At 46.1% G+C, this 25,617-nt stretch overlaps 1 protein-coding gene across 1 annotated transcript in view; it reads right to left on the reverse strand.

Annotated features, from left to right (window-relative positions):
- The window catches only part of CD300E (CD300e molecule), an 8,067-nt gene extending 7,401 nt beyond the window's left edge, over window positions 1–666 (reverse strand). Inside the window, exon 1 of the mRNA XM_032429975.1 lies at window positions 639–666. Within this exon, the coding sequence (XP_032285866.1) occupies window positions 639–666 (28 nt within the window). The remainder of the gene's footprint in view (window positions 1–638) is intronic.
- Between the last annotated feature and the right edge of the window lie 24,951 nt (window positions 667–25,617).

The following is a 25,617-nucleotide window of genomic DNA, read 5'->3' on the forward strand; positions in this document are numbered from 1 at the left end:
GCTGGACAGACCATCGCCCTCAGAGATGATGCCAAAGCCAGGCCAACCAAATGGCAGCATAGCTGAAGGTCAGGAAGAGGATGGCTTTCAGGAAGACCAGGAATAGGAAGCTGGCAGAGAGCAGGAAGGACCTGGTTGAGGAAATGGGGTCAAGAGAAAGTGGCTGCAGGAGATCTATGAAAGAGGCTCTGTCCCCCACCTTTGGACCCTGAACCCAGCACACGACCATCATGTGACCATCGAGGACCCTTATCAGTCCCCCACGCTGGTTCTGATCATTTGTTCCCCAGAGGCACAGAGAGACAGAAGAGAGAGCAGAAGGGAGAATGGCTCACTATGTGGGGAGCACTGGGCTCCATGCTTCACCCTGTTCATCTCACATTTCTTCTTTGATTCTGTAAGGCTGCTCTATTATCATGCCTGCGGCAGGTTGTATTTTCCAAACATGGCCACAGCAATATTTCTAGTCCCATGTGCTCTTCCAGAAGGCTGACACGTCTCTATCAAAAGGTGGAATCTATTTCCCATTCCCTTGAAGCTGGGAGGGCTTGTGACTGTTCTGACCATAGAACATGGCGGAAGAGATGTGTGACTTCTGAGAACAGGTCAGGAGGAGACAGCGCCCACCTGGCTCTCACGGGACTTGCTCAGGAACCCAGCCGCCATATTGTGAGGAAACCCAGACCACATGCAGAGGTCACATGTGGGATTCCAGCCAACAGCCTCTGCTAATGCCATGTGCATGTAAGTGAAAGAGCTTTCCAGTGATTGCAGCCCCAGCATTTGAGCCTTCCAGCTGAGGGTCCAGACATCCTGGACCAGAGACAAATTTCCTTACTATACCCTGTCCAAATGCTTGACCCACAAAATCCATGAACATCATAAACGATTACATTATGCCACTAATTTTTGGCACAAAACAGCCACAAGTAACTAGAACAGCCATAGTCACTAGAATCATCCTCATTTTATAGATGATGCAACTGAGACACACAGAGGTTAAGTGACTTGCCCAGTGTCATCGCCCTGCTAGTAAAAGACAGAGTTGCAATTGGAACCCAAACACTGGCCACTAACACCCTCACACTCAGAGATGAGGAAAGAGACAGAGCAGAGAACCAAGGCAGAGGCTGGGTACAGGGGCTCTACTTGGGACCTTCAGCAGGTACTAAGGTATCACACCAAAGCCAGGGGTGTCCCAGCCTGGCATCCTCACCAGGGGACTATAAAGCCAGGACAGTGGGAACCCCCTGCAGGGATCTGGCTTTTTTTTACCAGGCAGGAAGGCCAGGGATGGCCATGTGACCAGTCAGGCCCGGGGGTCCCATGCTGGCCAAGGTCTCAGTGGTCCTCATTTCTACTGTCACTGAGCCTACAAAGCAGGTCACAAGTCACTCTCTGCCTCAACATTCCAATGGCTCAGAGTCTGCAGTCGTCATGAAACTGCACCTCTCCCCTTCCTCAAGGGACCCTGGGATTACACAGAGAGGAGAACTGTCCCTGGGGGAGGTGCCACGGCCAAGCAGGAGGACCCCCTATTACTTCTCTGGGGGGCCCCAGCCCTGTCTCACAGCAGAATACTCCCAGCACAGGCAGGGGGTGCTGGAAGGAAGGGTCTTTCAGGGGCCTCAGCCAGCCCTCCAGGAAGCCCCACAAGAAGCCTTTGGGTGAGGCTTCAGCACATTCTCACCACTGTGGGGACACTGAAAGTCCCAGAAGGCAGGACCCAGAACCTCCCGCTCTCCCTCACACCCACACAAAGATCAAGCACATGACATAAAATAGAAACATGGAAAAAATGCTGGTGGATTTGCACATGCTTCCTTCTGAGTGGGGGGTGCAAGTGAGGGAGCTGCAATTACATAGTTGCATTCATGCTGGGCTAAGAAGGAGCAGAAGAGCATGGCTGGGGACCCTGAGGGAGCCATAGGTTGGGGGGGCGGTGACCCAGCTCATATGCCACCTCCTTCGAGGAGCCCTCCTGGGTGCCCTGTACCCAGGGTAGCCCATCCCCACCCAAACACCGTTTAATCCCTACCTCACTACCCCCCCACACACATACTTACACTGCACCTGTCACCATCCATACAGAGTGAGTGGCTGGAGGTCTATAATGGATGGGCTTCCCCAGCCCCACCACTATTCCCGGTTCCTGTCCCTTTCTTTCCTCACCTCCCATTCCAGGGCCCTCATCCGCAACTCCCTCCAAGTCCACTGGGCTGTGAAGACTGAGACTGTCTATTTTCCCCGCCCACCCCCCACATCGCCAGACTCAGTCCATAATAGACAGGCAATAAGGTTTTAATGACTGAGGGAGAGAACCAAGGAGACCACCCAGAACCCAGATACAAAGCAACTTTTCCCCTGCCAGAGCCTGGAGATATGAGTGTTGCAGCTTTGATTTGACCTGGATTATAGTGTCAATGGCTACCATCTTGTAAGTCCTAATTAACCACCAGCCGCTGTGATCAGCGCTTTATCCCTACCACTTATGTAATGCTCAAAGCTACTCTAGAGACAATATTAGTATTATCCCATTTTACTAATGGGGAAAGGGACACAAACTGGTTAAGTAACTTGCCCAAGTCACTCAGCCAGCAAATGGCAGAGCTGAGACTTGAACACAGCTTTCCGACTCCAGGGTTCAAGCTTCAACCCAACATGTTTCACCTGTCATGCTTACATGCAGGCACGGATGCATGCTCTTACACACGCACATGCACACACACAGAGGTGCATTCCTTGCCCCCCTGGGCAACCAGTCCCGGGCCATGGCTTCACTCCTCAGCAAGAGAGGTTGAGCACCCCTGACCTCAGCCCATGTAGGCAAAGGGGGTGGGGAGGTATTAACCTGGAAAAATAGTCACTGCCACCGGGGCTTGGGGGACACTTGTGGCCCTGTCCACCCCACACCAGTAAGTGTCTGCATCTCCCTCCTCCAGGCCCTCCGTGATCACATGGAAAAGGTGCTCTCTGGGGCTGTCTCAAAGGGTCACTGGGCCACACCTCACCTCCTGCCCCACTGCTTGTGCTGTTTCAGACACAGTCTGTCCAGCGGGACCCTCAGCACCAGAACTTCCTGTAACTCTCTTCTCCCACATTGTACTGGCACCCCATCACCATCATTCCTCCCACCATGCCTGTTAAGATTCTGGGAGTGCTCAGAGTGAAATAACCTGAAAAACACAAACCCATACACCTCTAGCCAGTGCATCCTGGGGCTCCTGCCCAACACTCACTCGTTTGCAGTAATCTTTATTATTTTTTTTTTTTAGATTTTATTTATTTATTTGACAGAGAGAGACACAGCAAGAGAGGGAACACAAACAGGGAGAGTGGGAGAGGGAGAAGCAAGCTTCCCGCCGAGCAGGGAGCCCGATGCGGGGCTCGATCCCAGGACCCCGGGATCATGACCCGAGCCGAAGGCAGATGCTTAATGACTGAGCCACCCAGGTGCCCACTTGCAGTAACCTTTAATGAACAGAGACACCATCCCCATCCCTGCATGTCACCCACATCTTCGCATGCTCACCCCTCTACAGGAAACATGCCTAGCTGCACAAACATGCCTCCATGGACAGCTGTGTTCCCCTCAGATCTGTGAGCAAGATGAATTTTCTGCTGCTTCTCTAGGAGACCAGAAAAATCCTCCTTCTATGGCAGATGAACTGCCGTCCACATAACACACATACTCATCTCTCAAACCCTCCCTCCACACTCACCTCTCCCCTCCCAAGCCATTTTAACCTTCCTGGGTCTCTGGAGGTGATAATGGTGTGAATCACCTCTCTTGAGTGATTTTCACTCCATTATAGGCCCAACTTGGCCCTTCTCCATTAAGAGGGGGAACGAGAGAAAATTGAGCAAGGATCCAGCACCAGCCTCATTATAATAGCAAACATCGATTCAGGGTTTAGGAAGAAGTGGGCACTGTTCAATGCTCTTTACATGTGTTAATGGGTTTCATCCTCAAAGCAGGATTCAGGACTCATCTCTGACTATCCCGTCATGCCTGGGCTTCATCAATCCCCATGTTAACACAGCAATGCCAGGGGTGGGGTTAGGAAGGGAGAGAGAGGGAGTTTCTCTCAAGTTATGGGACTGAAGTTGGAATACCCTGCTTCTGAGTGAGGACCTTGCAGAGGGTAATCTGATGCTCACCAGGTTGTCAGAGGGGGTGGGGGTGAAGGGTAGAGGATGCTACCCCTGCAACCCAGGAGTAGGTGGGAGCACAGACACAGCAGAAAGGGAATAAAAGCTGGGAGAGGCTAAGATAGCCTGAAGTCAACCCCTTTCTCTTCCTGACAATGGTGACACACGATTCTACACATTAAAGTCCCACTGGCAATTGGGGTCATGCCCCAAGTCAGGAAAAGTCAGGTGGGTGATTATTCAGAGGATAATTTTTCCCTTCTCCATTCACAAGGGAGGACAGGTGGGAAACCCAAGTAGGTAGAACAACACTTTGGATCTTTCAGGAAGAATTTCCCAGCTTTCCGCATCCCATATGGATGTTTCCCTACAGATTCTCTTCCTCCTCGTTAGCTCCAGAGTAGACATGCCCTGGTCCCAAGTCACACTCACGAGGGAGGCAGAGGAGCAGGAAAGTCCTGAGAAGACACATCTTCTGGCCTCCATGGACTGCTCCTCTGGCGTATCTATAGGAGGAATAGCACACAGGGCCTCACGGCCCACCAGAAACCTAAAACCAAGTTCTTGCTTCTCTTTATTCCTCCTTCCACTGCCACTCCTGCAGTCCCATCACTTTTTGATTTCTCAAAATGAATAAATAAAGGAAGATCCCTGGGAAAATGTGTGTGTGTGTGTGTGTGTGTGCGCGCGCGCGCACGCACACATGCGTGCATGCAGATAAAGAGAGAAAAGTGGTTTTAAAATATTATATACTTGGGGTATTTGATAACTAACCTAGAAATATAAAATATGTTTGCTAGAAAGAACTTCATCTACCACTCCGGTGTTCTTAAAAGTTTTCGCCTGAAATCCACAGTAGGAAATACATTTTAGGGGGTTGAGCATCTGCTTTCAGCTCAGGTCATGATCCCGGGGTCCTGGAATCAAGCCCCGCATGGGGCTCTCTGCTCAGCGGGGAGCCTTCTTCTCCCTCTCCTTCTGCCTGTCACTCCCCCTGCTTGTGCTCTCTCTCTCTGTGTCAAACAAACAAAATCTTTTTTTAAAAAATGTTTAATTAAAAAAAATACATTTTACATTTCAGCCCAAAATTACCACCCATATTTATGTCTGAAACAAAAGTCTTATAAAATAATACTTACTGTGCACTGGGACGTTTTCTATTCTATTCCTTTTTTTTTTTTTTTTTTTAATGCTGGTTGCAATTCCCCATGTTGATTTTATAACCTAGTAATTCATCATGGCCTACTGACCTAAGCCAATTCTTTCAAGTTAGGGTTGAAGAAACCAAAGGGACTCAAACAAGGCCAGCCTGTTTGGTCAGATGCAAAACCAAGCCAGAACCCAGAACCACACGATTCTGATCCAGTGCTCTTTCTCTCACCTACTATTACCTCAATGATGCAAAAACACCTATTTAGTTTATTGAAGGAATGACCACCTCATCCAGCTAACCTCACCCCTGGCTGAATTGAATCACTCCTTCCTACAAAGGCCCCCAGCCAATCAACTTAAGGTAGATCTCAGAGCTGTAGGTGATGAAAGTCCAAAGTAATTGTTGCTACCTCACCCACTCCCTGAGGCTCAGGAAAATTCTCAGCTCAGTGAGAGAGCAAGTGAGAGTGCTGGGCAACCTCCCCTTGAATGCAAAATTATCATCATACTCACAAAGACAGAAGAACCAGCAAGAGGCTGCCTTATCTCCTTTCTCCCTCACTCCTCCCTTCCCTCATCCACTCCCCTCTTCCTCTTTCTCAGGTTTGAGCAAGTGGTTCTGTTTTCATCCTTCTCAAGTCCACATCTGCAGTGCATCACAAAGCACAGGACCCACGGCTGCTGGCCCCAATGCCTACCCCACCCGTGAATCACCAATTTGCACTGTCAGCTCTACCCACTCCAGGGACATCCTGAGCATCAGCGGAGGGTGGGGTGTTGTGGGCGGAGGGTGGGATGCTGCAGGCAGTGGTGTTTCCAGCACAACCCCCACCCACGCTCAGCTAGGATTACCCAACAGACACACTTAGCAAGGGCTCAGTGTTTCAGCAAAGCTGTAGCCAAAAAAGAGACACAAGAAACAAAATATTTGCAAATTATATGTCTGATAAGGGATTGATATCCAGAATATATAGAGAACTCGTACAACTGAACAACAAAAAACAAACAACCTGCTTCAAAAAAACAAGCAGAGGACTTAAGTAGACATTTCTCCAACAATATTCAATTGACCAATAGCATATAAAATCACTAATCATTAGGGAAATGCAAATCAAAACTATAAGACCCAACCTCATGCCCATTAGGATGGCTACTACCCAAAAAAACAGAAAACAAGTGTTGGCAAGGATGTGGAAAAAGTGGAACCCTGGTGCACTGTTGGTGGGAATGCAAAATGATGCAATCACTGAGGAAAGCAGTTTGATGATTCTTCAAAAAACCAAAAATAGAATGACCATATGATTCAGCAATTCCAGTCCTGGGTATATACCCAAAAGAATTGAAAGCAGAGTCTCAGGGAGATATTTGTACGGATGTGTTCACAGCAGCATTATTCACAATAGATAAAACATGGAAGTAACCCAAGTGTCCATTGACAGATGAATGGATAAGCAAAATGTGGCATACACATATGATGGAATTATCCAGTGTTTGAAAGGAAAGAAGTCCTGCAATATGTTAGAACATGGATGAGCCTCGAAGACACTACACTATGTGAAATAAGCCAGTCACGAAAAGACAAATACTGTATGATTCCATTTATATGAGGTACTTAGAATAGTCACCAGTCATAGAGACAGAAAGCAGAACGGTGGGTGCCAGGGGCTGGGGAAGGAGGAGAATGGTGAGCTAATGTTTAATAGGGACAGAGTTCCAGCTTCACAAGATGAAAAGAGTTCTGGCAGTGGAAGGTGGTGAGGGCTGTACAGCAATGTGTATATATTTAATGCCACTGAACTATACACTTAAAATGGTAAAGATGATAAACATTATATGTATATTTAACCCCTACACACAAAAGAACTGTACATTAAAAAAACCCGAGAGCTGCATCTGGGAAGGAGGGCATGGAGGATGGAGTAGAAGACCATAAGAGTAGAAGCAGGAAGACCAATGGGATCCTTTGCAACTTCCTAAGCAGAATATGACTATCCCTGGTGGAGTGTGGAGGGCACAGCTGGCAGAGATGTGGCAGAATCCCCAGTACTTGATCACTGGGTGCTTCTCAAATGCAATTGATAATATTCTTCTGTCTTTGACAGAGGCTGGTGCAATTCATCAGGCTACAGACACAGATGGAGAAGCCAGTGTTGGAGAAAAGAGCTGAGGGGACATCTGAACTCTGAGATGCACCCAGGGAGAACACCACGTGAAGATAAAGCAGAGATCGGGAATGCCTAAGATGACCAGCAAACCACCAGAAACCCTCAGAAAGAACCAACCATGCTGACACCTGGATCTTGGACTTCAGTCCTCCAGAACTATGAGACAATAGATTTCTGCTTATGTAAGCCACTCAGTTCAAGGTACTTTATTATGGCAACCCTAGGAAACTCACATGCTTCAAGAGGTAGAAAGGTAATCTCTCTCCAGACTAGAGAAAAGAAGGGGAAGATGGGGATATAGAAAATATAGGAGGCATATAGAGAATCTTCTAAGAGAGAGGACAGAAGGCTTACACCAGAAGCTTACACCTCTCTGAAGATTTTTCCACTCTAAGGAGAAGCAAGGAATTGAAATGGGGAATAGAGAATGAGTAAAGTTTTGGGATAGTGGCTAGAGAGAATGGGAGAGGGGACTGATCAACGGTCATGTCTAAGGATGGCTAAAGGCTGCTGAGAGTCCAGTGAATTGACACTGATGGGGTGGCACTAACTGGCAGCATCACTGAATTTTACCTGGCAGCACTCAGTTGCCCCAGAATAAGACAGAGAAAGTGTGTCTGAAGTGATGGAGAATGAATGGTTTGGGATATGTGCAGCAGAAGGACAAGGGGGTAACATGATAAACACTGCATAGAGCATAGTTCAAGTGATGAACCTTGAGGTCCAACCTGGTTAAGGGAGAAAGTGAAGAAAAGAGAAGAGACATGATGTACTGGTCTGGATAAGTAATGTTAGCTGCTGTAACAAGCAGCCCTAAAGTCTCAGAGGCTCAATATGATAAAGGTTTATTTCTCGCTTACTTCATACTCTAAGGAAAGTCAGGGAGATCTCGAAGTGGAAGGATCTAGACTCTTTCCAGCATGTGATGCCAACAGCTTCAATACTGGTCCCTATTTTTACCATGCAGAGTGTGTGTGTGTGGGTATTGCACAGACGTCTTATGGCCAGGCCTGGAAGTGGTGAAACTCACTTCAATCCACATCCAGAGGAATCATGAGACAGAGGCTCTGTAGTGGAATGTCATCAGAAACAAAGTAAGCCATTTCTATGCCAGGCCCTTAAAAACATGCACTTCAGGGCACCTGGGTGGCTTAGTGGGTTAAACATCTGACTCCTGATATCAGCTCAGGTCATGATCTCAGGGTCATGAGATCGATCCCGAGTCAGGCTCCTCACTGGGCATGGAGCCTGCTTGGGATTCTCTCTCTCCCTCTCCCTCTGTCTCCCCCCCCCCCCCCCCCCTGCCCATCTCTGTCTTCCTCTCTCTAAAAAAAAAAAAGCACTTCTACTCCCAGGAAGATAGTCAGTCTTTTTCCCTATCCCTCCCACTAAGGACAACTAAACCCTGGATTTGACACTTAAAATAAAAATAAGAAGGTTCATAAAGGTGGAGAGGAATTAGACTGGCAAGGGGCCTTGGGAGTCAGGATTTTCTTTTTGCTTCATATATCCCAAACTTGGAAATATCCCAGACTAGAGAAGCCAGCAACTGGGAAATATTAACAGGCGTAGGGGGGTAGAGAAAAAAGTCTCCACAAAAGCCATCTCTCTTGCCAAAGAACCAGGAAAGGGTCAGCCTAGCAAAATAGAAGCTTAGACAGTAACTTCTCGACCTCCAGCCAAACCACAGAGAAAATAGGGGCCCCTGTCTGCCCAGGGCAGCACAGGCAGCTTTGGGGGAGTAGCTGCTAGGAACTGAGACCCTCCCAGCCAGGGAGCTAAGCTGTGGAAGCCCAGTGGAGAGCCAGAACACACAGCTTCACCCATCAGAGTTCAGACAGCCTCCTGGGAGTGCTGGCTGGCCCAGATGGTGTTCTGTGTACTTCCACAGGTCCACACACATTCCAGCATGAAGCTGGGGGTCCTGTCGGTCCACGTGGTGTCGTCTGCAGCCTGCACTGCACTGACCAGGGTCCTGCCTGGTTCACTCCCAGCGTCTCCAGTACCTGGCCTAACGTCTGCTGCTTAATGGGGTTTAATGAACTGAAGGCAGAATGCGAGGGAAGAGAGCAGCCTGGAAATGGTTTGGGAGAGACAAAAGAAAGCTCTGCCAGTGGGATAAGATTATTTTGCATTAAACAAGTGTTAAAAAACAAAAATTCAACTGAGTACATTAGAAGATCTAACAGGTTTTATTATTACTTATTATTAGTGGTGGGAGAAAAAGTAGCAAAGGCTGAAACTTTGTTGCAGCTCGTAGCCTCCAGGCAGGTAGCCTGAGGCATAAAGACTGTGACACTCTACAGCTCCCTCCAGGACTTCCTTTAATGTTTTATAGCTTTGCTCTTGTTAGTGTCTCTTCCCTCTGATAACCAAAAACACCCCCCTACAAGACATACATTAGCAGCCATCTTTCAAACATATGGCCCACTGATGTACATCTGAAGGCTCTCATCACTGATGTTTTCTGAGACAGTGGTAAATAGCCCCTCAAGGTCCTGGAGACCTTGCTTCTAAATGCACACATTCCTTAGAGACCTACGCTATTCCCTAACCCCCACTAACTAAAAGTATATAATCAGTCACTCCTCACAAGCCCAGGCCGGCTCTTTCTGCACACAGGTCCTGTCCCTGTGCTATAATAAAAGCACCTTTTGGCACAAAAACATCTCAAGAATTCTTTCATGACCGTTAGCTCTGGCCCCAAATCATTATTATCATGAATCATGTGGGGCGGCCCGGCATGAAACAATTCCCCCCAAGGCAGAACAAAAGAGAAGTTTATTGAATACACTGCCAGGGCGCAAAGGAGAGGCTGTCGGCCACAAGGCAGTGGTGAGTGGCCGCAGTTACAGGGTGGAGTGCGAAGTTATGGAATGTATGGAATTTTCCCCTTTCTGGTAATCTTAGGAACTGTGCCTGGTTGTAAGTGGGAGGGGAGGGCCTATGGCTATTTTGAGGTGGGTCGCTTCATGAGCCTGTTTGCCTCAGGTCACTGTGGGCCCTCCTGCCTTGCTCAGGTTCCAGTGCTCAAGCCTGTTGCCTAAAAGTGGCCTCTACAAATCAGGTAGCATCCCATCTAGCAAGTAGAGAAATGCTCCTGAGAGCTGTACAAAATGGAAAGTTTTTTAGGAAGGAGGGTGGGGCAAGGAAGTTACTAGCAAAAGAAAATAAGGATTGTCCCAGGCGAGGTCACCTTCCCTTAGAGGGAAGAGCAGGGGCTCTTATCAAGCAGATTCCCTCAAAATCTCAGACTGATCGGCTTAGAATTCGCCTCCTGGGAAAGCCGGACGCTGCTGTTAGGTTAGCTATTAAGTTTTGGCGGGAGCTTAACGTAAGACTCCATCTGGGGACTGCTTCTTTATAGCACGAGCAACACACTGAAATTAAAGGAGATTGAAAACAGGGCTCAAAGCCCAATTTCCAGCCTCAAACAATGAATTCATGGAAAAAGACCTCTCTGCCCTCTTTTGACTTGCAAACTTAGCTCCCATAGAAAAAAATGCCCCTCTGGGCTGACTTCAGGTGTGTGACCATACATATTCAGCACTCGCTTTCCCAGGCTTTCTTGGGAAGGTCTTTATTTTAGAGGATCACAAAAATTAGCTTTTATACATAAATATGTTTTTCTAATAATTTAACACCAGTTTAGACGCTGCCTCATTTTTTACACAAAACTACATCTTTAATCAAAGTAATCCATTCAATAAATATCAAAGTTTTTCTTCCTTGCTATAACACAACATGAATCACAATTAGAGGCTCATGTTAGTGGAACTGCCGGTTTACAGGGGGACCACACTAGAGAAGCGTGCACTTTTGCCCCAGATCCCACGGCTGCAAGACTGCAGAGCCAGAAGCAGAGCCAAGTCTTTGCACTGCTGTTTGTTGTCTAAAAGTCAAGTCATTAGGGGCGCCTGGGTGGCTCAGTCGTTGGGCGTCTGCCTTCGGCTCAGGTCATGATCCCGGGGCCCTGGGATCGAGCCCCACATCGGGCTCCCTGCTCGACGGGAGGCCTGCTTCTCCCTCTCCCACTCCCTCTGCTTGTGTTCCCTCTCTCGCCGTGTCTCTCTCTGTCAAATAAATAAAATCTTAAAAATAAATAAATAAATAGAAGTCAAGTCATTGAAGGTGGCAGGGGAGACTAGTAACCATCACATCACCTTAATAGGCATAAAAAAAAAGGGGGATGTGTGCTCATCCTCACCACCCAGGGTCTCTCCAGACAAGACAGGAAATGGGGAAGGAATTCCAGAGAAGAAAGCTGTTGTTAGGGACAAACACAATGGGCACATGCGTGGACTGTTGTTACTGGCTGAGTTGTATCCCCCCAGAATTCATATGTGGAAGACCTAACCCCCAGGGCATCAGAATGTGACTACGTTTGGAGATAGTCTTTAAAGAGGTGATTTGGGGGGCGCCTGGGTGGCTCAGTTGGTTAAGCGACTGCCTTCAGCTCAGGTCATGATCCTGGAGTCCCTGGATCGAGTCCCGCATCGGGCTCCCTGCTCGGCGGGGACCCTGCTTCTCCCTCTGACCCTCCCCCCTCTCATGTGCTCTCTCTCTCTCTCATTCTCTCTGTCTCAAATAAATAAATAAAATCTTTAAAAAAAAAAAAAAAAAGAGGTGATTTGGTGGGGAGGGTGGGGGAGGGACATCTTGGTGGCTCACTCAGTTAAGTGTCCAACTCTTGATTTTGGCTCAAGTCATGATCTCAGGTTTGTGATATTGAGCCCCATGTCGGGGCTCAGCGAAGTGGAGATTCTGCTTGAGATTCTCTCTCTCCCTCTCCCTCTGCCCCTCCCCCTACTCTCTCTTGCTCTCACTAAAATAAATCAATCAATCTTCAAAAAAAATAAAGAAGTGATTGGGGTAAAATGAGATCATCAGGGTGGGTCCTAATCCAATGTGACTAGTGTCATTATAAGAAGAGATTAGGAAGTGAATACACAGAGAGGAAAGACAGTGTGAAGACACAGGGTAAAGATGGTGTCTACAAGCCAGGGCCCGCCGAGGCCTCAGGAGAAACCCACGCTGCGGACACCTTGATCTCAGACTTCCAGCCTCAGAACTGTGAGAAAGTCAAATTCTGTCATTTAAGCTGCGCTGGCTGTGGTGTTTGTTATGGCATCCTGCAACTCAGACTGAATGTCTGTGACTTTCCCAGCCTTCAGACTTATACACTGAAACCCTAATCCCAGTGTGATGGAAGGGTCTCTGAGGGGGGAGCAGGTTGGAAGGTGGAGCCCTCATGAATGGGATCATACCCTCATAAGAGGCCAGAGAGCCCGTTCGCTCCTTTTCTGCCATGTATGGATACAAAGAGAGGTCGACCAGATATCTGCAAGCCAGGCAGCGGGCCCTCACCAGAACCCGGCTGTGCTGGCTCCCTGATCTTGGATTTCCAGCCTCCAGAACCATGAGGAATAGCTGTTCGTTCATAAGCCACCCAGTCGGTACTGCTTCGTTAAGTTGCCTGAACTCACTGAGACACACGGCCACATACAAGGTGGAGGGAACACATGGAGCTCTAGCCCATGTGGCCTGGCGTGGAGACACACACCAGCCCCACCCCCACCCCCTCCTCATCCTCAGGAAACAAGCACAGGAAGAAATTTTTGCATGTCACCAGAGGGGAAGTGAGACATACCACAGCAAATGCAGCTCTTCTGTCAAGTTAAGAGGCTGGGTGACAGGGGACACTTGGAAAATCAGCTGACAGCATTCCTGAGTGGAGCTGTTTTCTTCTGACAAGCAGAGGAGACTCGGACCATGGCCACTGCTCTCAAGCAGGGTAGGCCGAGGCCACCTGTTTCCTGTAAGAGACACACAAGTCTGCTCGAGGGACAAGGAAGACCATGGGCCAACCCTGACTTAGAGCCCCTTTGTTACCAATCAGACCCCAAGACCTGACCTTTACTGCCCACCTGCTTGGACTCACTAAACTTGGCCTTACATTTTTCCTTAAGCACTTCTTTCTGGCTTTCCTTTTAACTTAGGCAAAGGAAACCCAAAACCACCCTTCAGATGACAGCCACTGCCCTGAAAAGACCTCCCTCCCGCAGGCCCAGACCACCCAGACCTTTTGAGCTAACCACCCCTCCCCAACTCATGGACCATGGAGTGACCCCCTAGAATGACCTACCATTACCTTTACCTCATTATAATACCAAAATCTCCACCCAGGGAGGAGCCTCAGCCTCATTTCCATAACATACTATGTATGCATAGACAGGTTTCCTTAAGGTTCATGCATGACCTCATACCCACCTCTACTAGGATGGCAAGGCTTCCCTTTCTGAATAGTCTTCCTAACCCTGAACAAAAGGAACTAGTTCACCCTCTCTTGGGGACTCATGGCTTTGGAAGCCATTGTCTATGCAAATTTGCTTATTTGCTGCAAATAAAATTTTCTTTGTGCCACAACTCAACCTGGTGTAGTTTCTGTTCACCCAGGAGCAAACACATTGGCTCAGTTACATCGTGGGCTTAGGAAGCCCTTCCCTGTTCCCTCAGATGTGCCTTTCTCTGTAACTCAATAAGGGAAAAACCTCACAGCACACAAGACCAAAGTTAAAACCAGACCTCAGCATGGGTGGAAGCTGTGCTTGTGTTTCATGTGTCTCTGCACCAGAAAAAAAAAAAAAATTAATTTTAAAAAGTAGGGGGGAGGGAAGTCAGAACACTATTTCCCCTGCTGGAATCAGTATTCAGTACTTCTTCTAGAGGCTCTATGACCCACAGAATGAAGGCAAAAGCCTTCTGTCACTCCTGGCCTCCCCTCCACCACGGAGTGAGCAAGACCAGCTCAGGGGCCCCAGACACCTATCAGCAGTGAAAGTTCACACCCTCGCACACCCACTTTACAGGTGAGAAAGTGAAGAGAAGCCCAGAGAGGTTAAGAATTTTTCCCCCCAAAGGGCAAAGCTAGAAACTTTCCAGATCAGGATGGAACAGAACTTTGGCTTTGCTTGAGTCTCCGGATTGCCTTCAGCAGAACCACCGACCATCTGGAGTTGGAGCCTGAATGCTGGGCATCCCTCTGATTCCCTTGTTCTCTCCCTAGTGAGGCCCTGCTCCCTCCACCTCCCCTGCTCCAGCCCAACAGGCCTGCTCCTCATGCTGGAACTGGCCTCCCACCACCACCCTGGGACACGGAGGAGCAGAGCCAGAGCATTGTAGAGTCTCACTGTTCTGTGTGCCTCAGCTGCCAAAATTTAGAGAGCATCTACGTCAGCTGGACTGAAATAGCTTCCATTTTTCTTACTGCTTCCTTATTTTCTTACTGCTTCCTTATGTCTCTTTTTTCTACATTTCAGTTTCCCAAACTTTGGTAAAATACAGTTGTTTAAAAGAGAACAGGAAGGAAAGTTATTAATAGTGACAGAAATGCTGTGGCTTTGACTCCCTTAATAATTAGCTTCACAGGGCACCCAACTTCTACAAAGAATCCCACAGCTTTCCCAAAACAGACAAGTCACATTTTTATTTAACACTGTGTCCTCAAATGTACTGACCAAGCAGATATTTCTGGAGTTGGACTGGAAGTTGGACATTCGCAGAACAAGCCTTATTAAAACTGCTGACATGGACCTTAACACGTTATATTATTATTAATTTAACAATCATTTAATGAGCATCTGCTGGGTACCAGCCTCTGTGGATACACAGATGAATAAGAAAATGGCGCATCAGCCAGGATCCTGGTAGCAGATAGATGGCGCAAGCAAGATGGTATAATTGAGGATAACTTAATGAGGAGAATATTTATGATGGTACAGGAATGAGTTAAGGGAAATCAACAAAAGATAGAGAATAAACCCAGGGCTAGCAGCAGCAGAGAGCCTTTACCACCTCTAAGTCTAAAGGAGGAGGAGAGGGGATAAAAACCAGAACCCAACAGAGCCCTTACATAGACCTCCCGGCAGTTAGGGAAGGACCACCTGGCAGGAGCTGAGGCCCTTGGTGGAGGGACACAGACACTCCCAACCCAACAGAGAAATACCTTTCTTTCTGCCCTTCTACCTCCCACTGCCCATTAACTGAACCCCACCAGAAGTTGGAGAGTGAGGTTATGTCCCCTCTCCAATAAGACCCCTTCCAGAACAGGTATCATGTATGATTCATCTTAATAGTCCCAGCATTTAGTATAGTGACTGACTCATGACAGGTGCTCAGTAAACATGTGCTGCGTGAATACATGAATGAATGAATGTCCATTTACCTGGCAACCAGAGGCAGGGCTCAACATCCACCTGATAATTGCCTTCCAAAACCGTGTGAAATGGTACAATGACCCCCAAGCATGCCCACAGAATTAGTTTGAGACACTAGTTGCCCTATAGAAACAGGTCATCCCGACATTAGTCACCCGACCACTTCATATAAACATGACAGGTGTCCCAGCTTAGACTGTCCAGAGACATGCCCAGCCATGTCTGATGAACCAGAAAGCAGACAGACTCCAGGTGGACTCCAAGGGTCCATCTACATTGGAGAAAAGAGCTTGAGATCAGAAGAAGCAGGGGAAGGGGATGATAGCCAGGGATCTCTCAAAGCCCTTCTTCCTGCACCTGAGCTTGGGCCTAGCCTGTGAGGAAGGTAGCTACAGGTAGCAGCTGATAAATCTGTCCTCACCAGTCCTCTGTGACATAGGGAGGGACAAGTGACACAGCCTCAGGGCCTCATGTCAAAGTGTGATCCAAAAACAGGAAGAAGGACACAGCATGGCCACTCTGGGGCCCCAAGAGCCAGCAGATCTGAGCTCACCTGGAGACACTGACACTGGTGTTCAGGGGTATGCCAGCTGCCATGGCAGATGACTTCAGTGAGCAGGAATAGAAGATGGCCCAGGCTCTGTGCTAACCATCCCTGAGACACCCCCCAGTCACTCCCAGAAGCTTTGACAGGGATGGGAGTCTAGTGCCAAGAATGAAGTGTAAGTGGGGTCTCACTGCCATCACCCCCGTAAGCTAGTAAAGGGCAAGGGAGACGCAGTTTTCATAGATCTTGGTAAAGCCTTTAGTCTTCATTGAGAAAGCATGGCAGCTAATTCTTCTGTAAGACTGATCCCATGGGTCACATCCAGTACTCATGTATCTACACCCTCCACTCCTACAGTCAGTGTGAGATTCAGTACCAGTCATGGATCTCTGACCACCTCCCTCCTGTGTCTACAGCCTTTAGGAAAGAGCAACAGCATGATTCATTTATCCTGTCATTGAATGAGTATTCATTCTTTCAGTGTCTGCCATGTTCCAGGCACTAGATAGGTTCTAGGGACTCAGAAGTAAGACAGTGCTCTTGTGAGTTTATTCTACCAACATTTAGAAACACCAACATTTAGATACAAAGAAGGGAGACCAACTGATAAATGCATAAACAATAGTAAAGGCAGATCGGGTAAGCAGGACTGCTGCCCCAGACAGCTTCCTGGAATAGGAAATGGTTCCAGATCTTGAGCGAGCCCTGGGGAGATAAATAGAAATCTCCAGTTTAGGGTTCATGTTGGTTTGATCAAGCAGAGCCTTAGAGTCTTAGACCAGCATCATCCTACATCATTGTCCATTTGGGGAGTGGTACCACTGCCTCAAGCACAATCTGGTGGTGGTTTGATGTTGGTCACTCATCAGAGGCCAGAGGTATAGAAGAGCCATCAGCTCTGATTATCCTCTTAAGCCCATCAGAAAGGACTGAGTGCTGAGGGTCAAAAATTTGGCTCCTCTAAATAACTGGCATCAGAGGCGGTTGTAGACAAAAAATAGAGGTCTTTGTTCCAACTCCCCTCAGCCGCCTTTCTGAAGCCACTTCACCCAGATCATAACACAGAGCAGGTTCAGGATTAGAGACACTTTCAGCAGGAGCAGAAGCAGGGAGGAAAGGCTGATGAGCAGGGACCTGTGGGAGGGACATGGGGACAGGTGATGAGCGGCTCATCTGTTCCTCTGTTTCTTCCTCAGGGTCTAGTGTGATCCCTAACCCACAATCATTTTAATAACTGGTCCATTTAGAGCCACAGAAGAAGTCTACCAGGTGAGAAAGATGCTAAAAGTAGACCAGGGAAACATCCATTTCAAAGACACTTTTCTACCCCTCTCTCTGCCAATTGAAGGCCACAAAGTAACTGAGGCTACACCACATTCCGGAAAAAGAGTCTACAAACCACTCGTCGGATAATGACTTCCATTAGGATGGCACTTTTGACTTTTCAAAGCACTTCTGTCTATTGTCTGATTTTTTCCTCCCAATAAACCCATGAACCAGGGGCGCCTGGGTGGCTCAGTCGTTAAGCATCTGCCTTCAGCTCAGGTCATGATCCCAGGGTCCTGGGATCAAGCCCCTGCTCCGCAGGAAGCCTGCTTCTCCTTCTCCAACTCCCCCTACTTGTGTTCCCTCTCTCGCTGTGTCTCTCTCTGTCAAATAAATAAATAAAATCTTTAAAAAAAATGAACCATTTGGTCAGCACAGACAGGCTCCAGGATAGAAGCTTCTCAACAATCACCTTTAAGCTTTTGGTCTTCCATGGAAATTTGTTTTGAAGCTGCTTTTCCATCTAACATCTGTTTTTGTGTCATTTGTGGTAAATTTCCCAATGAAGGTCCCTTCTTGATTCTTTGTTTGGCCGAGAATGTTTTCCTTTGATGCTATAATTCATTGAAAAACTCACTTCAAGGTCAAAGGAGTGAAATTTGTCAAAAGCAGACCAATATTAATGTGTGCTGTTATATCCCACTTGCTTGTCAACAGGTTACCAAGAGACTGGGCTTTGATTTGTGTAGCAAAGATGCAACAAAGAAATGCCTGTAGAGGGGCACCTGGGTGGCTCAGTCGGTTGAGCATCTGCCTTCGGCTCAGGTCATGATCCTGGGGTCCTGGGATCGAGCCCCGTGTTGGGCTCTCCACTCAGCAGGGAGCTGGCTTCTCCCTCTCCCTCTGTCTGCCACTCCCCCTGCCTGTGCTCTCTCACTCTCTGTCAAATAAATAATATAAAATCTTGAAAAAAAAAAAAAGAAAGAAGAAAGAAATGCCTGTAGAAGTACCTAGTCTTAAGATGTGCCTCACTCAGCAACAATCAAACAAACTGCAAAATATCTACCTTAGGGTAGGCCCAGTACCAAGGATGGGGGAATGCAAAGATGAACAGGGCAGCCCCCAGCCCCAGTGGGACTTAGACAACCAACCATAACACAATGTGCTAAGAGTGAGGAAAACCCAGAGGATGGGCATGACCGTCGATGGCTGGACAGATCAGGGGAGGCTTCCCAGAGGAGGAGATGCTGACTAGGTCTTAGAAGAGGAAAATATTTTTACAGCCAGAAGAGCCAGATCAAGCACTTAGAAGAAACCAGAAGGAGAATATGAGAGGTTGGTCAATCCATCATGACTGGAGCACGGGCTGCCATGGGAGTGGGGAGTGATAAAGCTACAGAGGTTAGCAGAGGAATTGGTCATGGGGAGCCTCAAACTGCACCCTAAGGTGCAAGTAACCCCTGAAAGTTTTTGAGCAAAGGAATGATTGATCAGGATGAGGTTTAGAAAGAGACCTCTCCTGCAGAGGTATGTGGGGTGGACTGGAAAGAGGAGAGGCTGGTAATAAAAATCCCACTCACAAGAGTGGTTATGAGAATTGACAAAAAAAATTGAGTTATTAAATAAAGGTAGAATTGACAAGACTTTTGACCCAGTGGAGGTGAAGGATAAGAAGCCAAAAAAAGAATCTAAGGTGTCTAGCTTTAGTAAAGATGGGGCTGAGGACACCATGAACTGAGTCAAGGAGGCTGCAGGGAAGAGGCTGGGAAGGAAGTGAGAAGTGTGGTCTGGGACATGGGGAGCTGGAGGGGCTTCAGGAGCAGTGGTGTGAAGAAGTCCTGGTGGATGTTCAAGAGAGAAGTAGAAGGTGGATATGTTGACTGGAGAGTTTGACAGAGGGGCTTAGTGAGACAAACAGAATGGATGAAAACCCATCCAGGGTTGGAAAAGCACATTCTCCCACTGAAGCATGTGTCAGAACGACCAGGATGTCCAAGAGAACCTCTGCTGCAGACCAAGAAGAAGACAGGGATACTGGAAGACCTTGGTATTAAAGAGTTGACCGAGGAAGAGGAGCCAATGAAGAAAACAATTCCATTTACAATAGCACCAAAAACCATAAGATATCTTGGAATAAACCTAACCAAAGAGGTAAAGGATCTATACTTTAGGAACTACAGAACATTCATGAAAGAAATTGAAGAAGACACAAAAAGATGGAAAAATATTCCATGCTCATGGATCGGAAGAATAAACATTGTTAAAATGTCTATGCTACCCAGAGCAATCTATACCTTCAATGCCATTCCGATCAAAATTCCAATGACATTTTTCAAAGTGCTGGAACAAACAATCCTGAAATTTGTATGGAATCAGAAAAGATCCCGAATTGCCAAGGAAATGTTGAAAAAGAAAAACAAAGCTGGGGGCATCACATTGCCTGATTTCAAGCTATATTACAAAACAGTGATCACCATGACAGCATGGTACTGGCACAAAAACAGACATATAGATCAATGGAACAGAATAGAGAGCCCAGATATGGACCCTCAACTCTATGGTCAAATAATCTTCGACAAAGCAGGAAAAAACATGCAATGGAAAAAAGACAGTCTCTTCAATAAATGGTGCTGGGAAAATTGGACAGCTATATACAGAAGAATGAAACTCGACCATTCTCTAACACCATACACAAAGATAAACTCAAAATGGATGAAAGACCTCAATGTGAGACAGGAATCCATCAAAATCCTAGAGGAGAACATAGGCAGTAACCTCTTTGACATCGGCCACAGCAACTTCTCTCAAGATACATCTCCAAAGGCTAGTGATACAAAAGCAAAAATGAACTTTTGGGACTTTATCAAGATAAAAACTTCTGCACAGCAAAGGAAACAATCAATAAAACAAAGAGGCAACCCACAGAATGGGAGAAGATATTTGCAAACGACACTACAGATAAAGGGCTGGTATCCAAGATCTATAAAGAACTTCTCAAACTCAACACCCAAAAAACAAATAATCAAGCCAAAAAACGGGCAGAAGACATGAACAGACACTTCTCCGAAGAAGACATACAAAGGCTAACAGACACATGAAAAAATGTTCATCATCATTAGCCATCAGGGAAATTCAAATCAAAACCACATGGAGATACCACCTTACACCAGTTAGAATGGCAAAAATTGACAAGGCAAGAAACAACAAATGTTGGAGAGGTTGTGGAGAAAGGGGAACCCTCTTACGCTGTTGGTGGGAATGCAAGTTGGTACAGCCACTTTGGAAAACAGTGTGGAGGTGCCTCAAAAAATTAAAAATAGAGCTACCCTATGACCCAGCAATTGCACTCCTGGGTATTTACCCCAAAGATACAGATGTAGTGAAAAGAAGGGCCATATGCACCCCAATGTTCACAGCAGCAATGTCCGCAACAACCAAACTGTGGAAAGAGCCGAGATGCCCTTCAACTGATGAATGGATAAAGAAGATGTGGTCCATATATACTATGGAATATTACTCAGCCTTCAGAAAGGATGAATACACAGGTTTCGCATCAACATGGATGGGACTGGAGGAGATTATGCTAAGTGAAGTAAGTCAAGCAGAGAAAGCCAATTATCATATGGTTTCACTTATTTGTGGAACACAAGGAATACCATGAAGGTCAAAATAAAAATTTTTTAAATGCTATATGCAGGTGAGGATGGTTGGAATTAACAACCTCTGGAATAACATAGGTGATTTTTTCAGTTCCTCTACTAAGCAATATGAATGGCTACAGAAATAAACAGAAAGTCTTTGCCATTTCAATTGTTCCCCCTGATACTCAACATTTTTACTCACATCTCCATCAGCACTTTTGCCCCCAGGCGCTTGGAAGAGAGAGGAAGGAAGATGGCCGCAAACAGGTTCATGGTTCTGACCACAAAACTTACTTCTTCTCTCTACACAGCCCAGCCATGTTAAACTCTGTCTGGGCCAACCCCACAGAGACCAGGACTATATTCTCTTACTTCTGCTTTCATGCCTGTCTCGTATCATTGTGGCTTCCATTCACAACCCCAATCATTTTTTATTCTGCTGCCTTTTTTTTTAAGGAAGAAACTGAGAAACAAGTGTTAGGCAAGCAAGTGCTAGAAAACAATCATATGGCAATTTCCTTCGGTTCTTGCTTGACTGCATTCAGGACTCCAACAGGAAACTCTGCGAGTGAGCTGATGAGAAAACCTCACCCAAGGAACCTCCTGCCTGGACTGTGGGAACCCTAAAAACCCCCAAAAGCACTGTGGCCATGGAGAGGAAATCAGTGTGCCCCACTGGGTGCTGGTTATAGAGTCTCCTTGGAGTGTTAAAAGAGCACCTTAAACACAAATGTTTATAGCGGTTTTATTCATAATTGCCAAAACTTGGAAGCAATCAAGATGTCCTTCAGTAGGTGAATAGATAAACAACCTGTGGTCCATCATACAAAGGAATATCATTCAGTGATAAAAAGAAATGAGATAGGGCATTATGGTGACATATGACATCCCTCCTTTTTATCTCCACCCCCCCCCCCTTTTTTTTTAAGATTTTATTTATCCATTTGAGAGAGAGAGAGAGCACAAGCAGGGATGGAGCAGAGGAAGAGGAAGAGGGAAAACCAGACTCCCCACAGAGTGGGGACCCCAACATGGGACTCCATCCCAGCACCCCAAGATCATTATCTGAGCCAAAGTCAGACCCTCAACCAACTGAGCCACCAAGGTGCCCCTTTATCCCCTCTTTTAACAACTAAAAATTGACATCTGTCCAAAAACAATAGTGCCTCTGTGGAAGTTGTGAAATCCAGTACCATACACCAAGAGACCTAGGAGGAGTCTTGTCCACCTGTGCAATGGGTAATAGGTAGACAGATCTTGGTAAGAGCTGCAGAACCAGCAGTAGCCAATAAACTGGCCCTCACCCTCCCCAGCTGCAGTTGGGGAACATCTGGAGAGTACTAGTGGGCAGATACCCACAGATGAGATAACCTTTGTAGAAGTCCAGTTTTCCCAAGCACAGATGCCAGCACTCCACTGGAGGAAAAAAAAATACAAGTTTGGACCCATTGAAGAGGGTAAGAGGAACTTTGCCAGCATAACCTCACCCACCCCACCCCAAGGCATCACAGCAGTCAAGCTGAACTAGCCTGCCGTGACCTCTCTCGAGGGGAAAAAGGAGAGGGTGAGTGAGTGCCTGGCTTCCCCAGCTGTGTGGGACACTTACTGGAAAAAAACATTTCCCCACAGCAGCAACCAGACTTTTGAAGCAGGTTCTCCATGACAGGAGTGAGGGAAGAAACCAGGAAAGAAGCAGATTAGAGTATCAAAGGGCATGAAAGGGATTTGGTTCTTGCTTGACTGCATTCAGGACTCCAACAGGAAACTCTGCGAGTGAGCTGATGAGAAAACCTCACCCAAGGAACCTCCTGCCTGGACTGTGGGAACCCTAAAGGCCCTGTGTTTAACACCCACACCTCCCTACCCACTCTGCAGCCAGCTCCCTGGGCACATTCCCAAGTGTCATGGCAAGAGCAAGGTCTGGCAAACAAGGAAGGAGTGCACTCCCAAAACAGGCCAGACTCTATGGGAAATGAAAACTACAAACTTGGGGCGCCTGGGTGGCTCAGTTGGTTAAGCAACTGCCTTCGGCTCAGGTCATGATCCTGGAGTCCCGGGATCGAGTCCCGCATCGGACTCCCTGCTCAGCGGGGAGTCTGCTTCTCCCTCTGATCCTCCCCCCTCATGCTCTCTGTCTCCCATTCTCTCTCTCAGATAAAAAAAAAAAAAGAAAGAAAGAAAAAAAAGAAAAGAAAACTACAAACTTGAGCTACAGCGCCGCCTTCTGGAAAAGAAGAGAGGTTCCCAACAGCCAGTGAGTTGTAAGACAGACATAGAAACCTAAGAATTCTGCCACAAAAGGGAGCAAGAAGCAGGTGTATCCATAAAAGGTTGGAGAAAGCCCCAGATAAAAGCAGAACCAACGAAAAATATCTCCTACCTGAAGCCAACTCGTAAAGATTGGAGGAGGTGATTGCTACTTCAAATGTGAAAACAGCAACACAAATCTCTAAGGAATATCAAGAATCAAAGACACATGACTCATCAAAAGAAAACAATAATCCTCAAGTAACCAAACCAGACACAAAATTCTGTATTCTACCTGATAAAGAATTCAAAATAGCTGTTTTGAGGTCTCAAACAAGAAAACACAGAAAAGCAATTGAACAAAATCAGGAAAACAACACATGGACAAAATAAGAAATTTAAAGAGGAGATAGAAATCATTGAAAAAAAGAATCAAATATAAATTCTGGAGCTGAAGAATTCAATGAATGAAATTTTAAAATGCAATAGGAGAGCATCACAGCAGAAGAGACCAAACAGAAGATAGAATCAGTGATGTACAGGTTAGGAATTTTGAAATAATCTCAGAAGAGAAAAAAGAGATAAGAATGAAAAAGAGCAAAGAAAGTCCACATGGTCTATGAGACCCCATCAGAAGTACAAACATCAGAATAATTGGAGTTCCATAAAAGAAGAGAGGAAGTCGGAGGCAGAAAGTTTACTTAAAGAAATAATAGCTGAAAACTCCCCAAACCTGAGGAAAGACTTAGACATCCAATGAGTTCATGAAACTAATAGATCATTATCTCAATGCAAAATGACCTTCCCCAGGACACATTATAATAAAACTGCCAAAATTCAAGGACAGAGAGAATTCCTAGAAGCAGTGAGAGAAAAAACGATTATAACCTACAAAGGAACCCATGTTAAGCTATCAGCAAATTTCTCAGCACAAACTCTGCAGACCAAAAGAGAGTGGAATGATATATTCAAAATGTTGAAAGAAAGACTTGATCTTGTGAAATTATCATTCAGAAATAAGGTAGAAATAAAGACATTCCCAGACAAAGAAAAGCTGAGGCAGCTCATCACCACTATAACTGCCTTACAAGAAATGTTGAAAGAAGTTCTTCAAGCTGAAATGAAAAGATGCTAATTAGTAACATGAAAATATACAACATACTGGCAAAGATAAATATACAGTTAGATTTAGAAAACTGTAATTCTGTAATATGATGGTGTGCTAGCCACTATGGTATAAATATTAAAGAGAAAAAAGTATTAAAAATTACCATGACTAGGGCCCCTGTGTGGCTCAGTCAGTTCAGCATCCAACTTTTGATTTTGGCTCAGATCATGATCTCAGGGTTGTGAGATCAAGGCCCGCATCAGGCTCTGCACTGGACGTGGAGCCTGCTTAATATTCTCTCTCTCCCTCTCCCTTTGCCCCTTCCCCCACACACTCCCACAGGCTCTCTCTCAAAAAAATTTGATTTTTTTTTTAAATTTGATTTTTTTAATCTATGTTTTATGAAGGTCTCATGGTAACCACAAAACAAAAAACTCTGGTAGGTTCACAAAAGATAAAGAGAAGGGAATTAGAGCATACCACCATGGAAAATCACCAATTCATAAAAATAGGCCCAAAAAAAGGAAAAACAGAACAATAGTACTACAGAACAGCCAGAAAGCAATTAATAAGATGGCATTATTAAGTCCTTACATATCAATAGTTATTCTAAATGTAAATGGATTGAATTCTCCAATCAAAAGGCACAGACTGGCTGAATAGATAAAAATAAGACCCAACTAAATGCTGCCTACAAAAGATTCATTTCAGTTTTAAGGACACATATAGGCTCAAAAGTGAAGGAATGGAAAAAGATATTCCATGCAAGTGGAAACCAAACTAAAGCTGGGGTAGCTAGACCTATATCAGACAAAATAGACTTCATGCCAAAAATGGTAACAAGAGACAAAGAAGGTCATTCTATAATGATAAAGGGTTCATTCATCAAGCAGATACAACAATCATAAATATATATGTACCCAACATCAGAGTACCAAAATATATTAAGCAAATACTAAGAGATATAAAGGGAGAAATAGAGAACATAGTAGAGGACTTCAATAATAGTAGAGGACTTCAATACCGCACTTCCAACAGTGGATAGATCATCCAGATATAAAGACAACAACGAAATGTTGGACTTGAAACAAATAGACCTAATAGACATAGAGAACATTCATCC

The sequence above is a fragment of the Phoca vitulina genome, unplaced genomic scaffold (genome assembly GCF_004348235.1).
Source record: "Phoca vitulina isolate PV1807 unplaced genomic scaffold, GSC_HSeal_1.0 scaffold41, whole genome shotgun sequence".
In the NCBI taxonomy this organism is placed as follows: domain Eukaryota; kingdom Metazoa; phylum Chordata; class Mammalia; order Carnivora; family Phocidae; genus Phoca; species Phoca vitulina.